This window comes from Cynara cardunculus (assembly GCF_001531365.2).
Source record: "Cynara cardunculus var. scolymus isolate 2C chromosome LG 1, CcrdV1, whole genome shotgun sequence".
NCBI classification, from domain to species: domain Eukaryota; kingdom Viridiplantae; phylum Streptophyta; class Magnoliopsida; order Asterales; family Asteraceae; genus Cynara; species Cynara cardunculus.
In genome coordinates this window covers 4731936-4737622 of record NC_037528.1, presented here as the reverse complement: position 1 = coordinate 4737622, position 5687 = coordinate 4731936, and the positions used below count along the sequence as shown (strand labels likewise).

The window sequence follows — 5687 nt, the reverse complement described above, 5'->3', positions numbered from 1 at the left end:
GCATTAAAAAAGATTATAAAAATAAGTTTTTGTTAAAATAAATTAGTTGAAAGATGACGTGGCAAAAAGATAAATAATTTTGAATAGGTTATGATAGTCGTGCTATGAGTCTGCGTGTCACTTTACCAAGCCTTTTCCTTGCTCCTAGCTTAAGGGATTAGGGACAATACTGTCTTTTTGACATTATGCATGCTGGCAAGTTGCGTGTCATCGTTGTTAACCTCCTGTTTTAATCAGAGTTAAAATTGTGATAACTTGAGTTAGCTTTTCGTTTTTTTGTTATAAATAGTTGTAATAATTCCATTTCCTAACACACAGAAATCCCCAAATTACTTTCTCTCTCAATATCATCCATTCATATATCTTTTTCAGTTCGGAACAAACTACCTGCTGGGCCCGAATCCCACTCCACGCTGCTGTCATCGAGTATCGACAATCCCCTCGTAAGTAAGCATTTGTCTATTCTTCTTCAGTTTTTCTTGCTGTTTTTATGTTTGATTGCAATTCCAAGTTATTTTGCCGATAAATCCTTCAAATGATGAAAAACTCCATCTCCGTTGTTTTATTTTTGATTCGAATCATGGCTGTTTGTTTATTCTGTTTCGAATTACTCGCATTTTATTGAAGCAAACTTATCGACAATGTGAATTTTGGTTTGATCCGACCTTTTCTTGAACGAAGCATTTTTCTTTTGGAACTATGAGGGATTTGTTTTTTATGCACTGCTGGTGATTTATCAGGCAAGAGTTCTGAGATCTAGGCGGTTTAAGTCTTAGTGAGTAAACTTTCGTGCTATTCATTCAAGATCATAATTGCGTGATATTTGATTTTCTATGGAAAATACTAAGGACATTATATTCGATTGGAGAAGTCAAATCTTTTGATTTTTGTTTATCGATGCACTAATTATTGCTTGATGTTTGATGCACTCATCATGTCTTAAATGCTATTTGTTCAAGATCATAGTTGATGTTTGAGGTCCTGTTCACAATAGTGAAGAAATTCAGGTGCAGTATGTTCAAGATCTGAATTCGTAATGGTGTAGTATGTTTAAGATCTTTGAAAATACAAAGGAAAACCAAATTTGATCAATGACGATTTGAGTTATGATGAGGAAAGCTTAAGTTTAGTTTGTTTACGATCCGAATTCTTGATGATGTTAGTTATAGAGAGTAAACTTATGGTGTTGTTTGTTTAAGATCAGATTACTTGTTCATTGAATAGGCTGGAATGTGATCCTACATATGACTCAATCAGATATGGTTTTTTTGCCCCAATTTTTTTTTACAGAAGATCGCCTCAGATTCTTGAAAATGATTTTCTTTGATTTTGAGGATTCTTTGACATTTTTTCACCATGAACACATTGATTTTTCAATCATGTAACTGCGTTCTACATTCAATAATCTTATTCCAGACAGACAGGTTTTAATAGAAAAAAGAACTAACTCTCTCGAATTTTGATTCATGTGTGCAGAAACTTCTTATCTCCTTTCCTCACTGATTAGGGTTTACCCGGTTTCCTGGTTTGAATATCTCTTCTTCTAATTCCTTTTTTCGCTTTCTTTATTTAATTTGTTCATAGACTTGTCTTTTTTTCTTCAATTTCATTATTGTTTTACACAACGTCGAATTATTGTTCTACACCCACTCTGTGTTTGTTATCTAGAGGTCTAATTACTTAAATGTTTTTAAGTCGAACTGAAGATGATTCTGCTGTTACCGGGTACATTTACATTTCGATTTTTGCACACTCTATATCTCGAAGCAAAGCTGTTTTTATATGCTTACAGAACAACTTGTCATATGTTTCGGTTGTATTTTCTTTCTTGACCTATTCAGCAGACATCAGAGATGGCTACAACAACGGTTGATCTTCAAATCATCCCATTACATAACTGCACCAAATGTATAAGAAAGGTCGAAAAGACACTTTGTCGGTTTGATGGTGTCAAATTGTTAGATGTGGACTCTGAAAATGGGAAATTCACCATCCAAACTACTAGACACCCTGAAGAAATCAGGGATGCTCTTCAACGCAAGTTTTCTGGGAAATCCGTCATTCTGTCCAAAAGAATCGACCATTTGGATCCATTATCTACTTTGATCAACCCCCGTAATTCGTCCATTGAAGGTCCCCTCAATCTTCATGATTTAGCGGAGGCATTGGTGACGGTATGTCATGCCAATGGACTGCAGACTGTGGAGATCACGCAATCGAATACCATCAACTTCACCTTTGGCAACCAACTAACCACCTCTGCATCAGCTACAAATGTTCCGCCACCAGCACCACCACCACCACTGCCGCAATACCAACCGACAACTTCTGGATCAGCAAGGAGACCTGAAAATATTTGGGATTCTGAAGATGGTGGTCATGGATATGTTAATGTTCCTCCACCGCCACCGCCACCGCCACCGCCACCGCCACCGCCACCACCACAATATCAAGGGACTACCTCTGGATCAGCATGGGAAGATGAGAATGTCTGGAGTTATGGTGGTGCTCGCAATGAAGATGTCTGGGGTTATGGTGGTACTCGCAATGAAGATTTTGGTTATGGATATGCTCCTCCACCGCCGCCACGAACCACCACCGAGCCATCAGCAGCTCCACTGTTCCCCCGGGCTCAAGTTCAAGGCTATGTTTATGGGTATCCTATTGAGCTGTACAGGGACGATGACTATTCATGTGGCTGTTGTACCATCCTTTGATATCCATGACTTTTCATATTGTTTCATCTTATACAGAGCTAGTGAAGTGAGTGAGAGTGCGAGCTATTTATTATTTGAAAGTGAGGTTTGTTTAAATTTGTTAACCCCCAAATGATCAAAATCGAAATTTACCTCTAAACACTTGTTTTCTTGAAATTAATTTATGTGTGTTGATGGTTACATGAAATTTATTATTAATTATTAGATTGTTGAATTATAGATATCAAACTAAAACTCCCAAACCTTATGCAATTCTTTTACCTGTCTATCTCATTTTTGTTTATTCAGTCTAGTTCAGTTCAATTCTGTCAATATAACAAACACAATCATCATTTTCCAGGCATACGAGAAAAGAGTCCACAAGAGCATATTTGTTTGCTAGTTTCTTGATCCCGGAGATCTTTAAGTACGGGTCTAAAGGGTCGAGCTTTTAACGAGCTACTCGAGCTTGAGCTCGCTTATCTCGATCTCGAGCTTAATAATTGTTGAGCATGAGTCAATCTCGAACACAAGATAAAAATAGCCTAACTTAACGAGTTAAACTCCGTAGCACAAATGTTCCACTGGACTCGTTCAAAAACTTGAATAAACTTTATGAGTTAAATCCGAACGGAGCCATTCGAGTATACACTTTTTCGAGAACCAAACATGTTTATGTGTTTAGAAATTAAATAATTAAAATATAAAAATGAAAAGAGTTCGTGTAATAGCAAAATGAGACCGGATCAAGCCCAAAATAAAACCCGTCCTCTCTAGTTCTCCATTGACAACTGACGAATAAATTACAAATCTCATCTGTGTGGTATTGTAAAAATTACAAATCAGGTTCCTGCATTTCTTGTGGATTCGAGACCTATTGTTTAAATTTGGCTACACATCGAGGCTCTAACACTAAGGGGCCGTTTACCAAACACTTATCCGATAAGTGCTTATCGGTATAATTCAACACCATAACTTACTTACCGGGTAAGATTTTACTCTACCAAAACGGTATGTATGTAACAATTTACCTGGTAAATGTTAATCATGATAAAAATCATCGTCCTTGCTTACCGGGTAAGATTTATAGTCTTTGTCTCGTTCTTACCCGGTAAGGTTCTTTGTCAGTACTATATTCTTCGAGTATGGTTATTTGACTTAGTAAGCTCTCACCTAAATAAACATTTGATAAACAACCTCTAACTCTATTAAATTAGTTTCGTTAAATTAGAGGTATTTTAATATTTTTAATCATTACTTAAGAAAAACATTTTAGAGCACCCAATTACTTAATGCCAATTGCCACCTACCTCCTCACCCTCCCCATTTCACTTATTCAATCATTCCCACCCACCATCATCTTTTTCGACTACTACCCATCTCCGACTACCACATACAAGCACACAAAGTCAACCCAAATCCAAAACCTAATCACAAAACTCAAAAACTACATCAACAATAAACCAACTTCAAGAACATTAAAAATATACAAATTTATTCCAAAAAAAATTGTAGTACAAAACTTATGTAAATCTAAATTCTAAACTAAAATAGTTGAACAAGAAGAAAACCTAGAAAACATTGTGATTCCATAATAGTAAGAAAAATACTTAGAAACAAAATCCCCAAATCTATCGGCGAGATTGTTCCAACGATGAAGGTGTTCTGGTGGTAAGCCTCTTTGGTGGTTCTAGATCCGTATCAAAAAACTAGAAACAATCACCAAGATACCTTGATTGATGGTTCCACATCTAGATCATTGTTTTTCTGACATTTTTGATATCTTGGTATTCACATATAAAAGGAGCGGCTAGTTGATGTGCATTGAGATCAATCAGTTTCAACTAGTTAAAAATAAGGACTTGCTTTGTGAGATCTCAATTTCCAAGATGAAGGCTAATTTGATGTGTATCGAGATCAAGCAAAGGGAGGCCGATGGGAAAAACCAATGGGGAAAGGGCGTGCAACTATTGTATTAAATTGATCTTAATGTATAAAAAATCATACATAACTCAAATACAAAAACCCTATCAAGTCTATATTGTAAACGGTTCAAATTCAATAATATCTCTTTGTTGGAAGACAACGCCGTATTACAATTTATCTCTCATGCATGCCCCGTGGGTGATATACATTATTTTAAACAAATCTCCTCAAGTATTGTAACTGATACTGTCTTCAGCTATCGTTGAACGTTTTCAGCTTATCTGAAATTACCATCCCTTACATAACTTTTGCAAAGGTAATTATTATATTTGCATTAAAGGAAGTTTCTAAATATATATATATATATATATATATATATATATATATATAAGGGCCCATTGAAGGAAGAACTGACTAGTTTGTGATAACCATGAGATCCAATCTCAATCACAAATCAATAGATAAATTAGGAAATTTATAATTTTGTTAATTTTTAATTAAAATTTTAATGCAATGACATTGTAGGTATTTTCTCTCATCTCTTCTCTCTTCGTCCCCGTCTTCCGGCCCACGGTCTCCGGCTACCGTCCTCCGGTGATATCATAGTATAATAATACTCAAGCATATATAAGATTATAGTGATATCATTGTGTTACATATTTGATCGACCGCACAAACAACCACATTGTGATACCACTGTACTATCACCAGAGGACGGTGGCCGAAGGCCAAAGGACCTGAGGCTGGGAGACGGAGAGAGGAGAGAAAATACCTAAAATGTCCTTGTATTAAAATTTTAATTAAAATTTACCAAAATTATAAATTTCCTAATTTATCTATTGATTTATGGTTGAGATTGAAACTCATGGTTACCATAAACTAATTAGTTCTCATTTGATTAGATCTTTATATATATACTAGAAGCGCACTCGCGCAATGCAGCGAGATACATCGTGTTTTTAATATTTCATTTTATTATTTATCTCAGTCGATGTTATAATATGGMTTTATGTGATTTTGAGAAAGCGATGATGTTTTTTATTTTTGAATAAAATATATGTTTGA

At 35.4% G+C, this 5687-nt stretch overlaps 2 protein-coding genes across 8 annotated transcripts in view; both read left to right on the top strand.

The window, feature by feature from the left end:
• The window catches only part of LOC112510499 (delphilin-like), an 11631-nt gene extending 8758 nt beyond the window's left edge, over window positions 1-2873 (top strand). The window contains exons 1-2 of one of the 7 annotated variants that reach the window (XM_025115932.1): window positions 322-443; window positions 1477-2873. In XM_025115932.1, the coding sequence (XP_024971700.1) occupies window positions 1854-2717 (864 nt within the window). In that variant the 5' untranslated portion in view covers window positions 322-443; window positions 1477-1853 and the 3' untranslated portion in view covers window positions 2718-2873. Of the gene's footprint in view, window positions 1-321 lie in introns of those variants that run through there. The other 6 variants (XM_025115950.1, XM_025115941.1, XM_025115980.1 and 3 more) reach the window with 6 other exon arrangements.
• LOC112510536 overlaps window positions 1-5687 on the top strand; it is a 19766-nt gene that overhangs the window by 8721 nt on the left and 5358 nt on the right. The gene's annotated exons all lie outside the window — the stretch shown is intronic.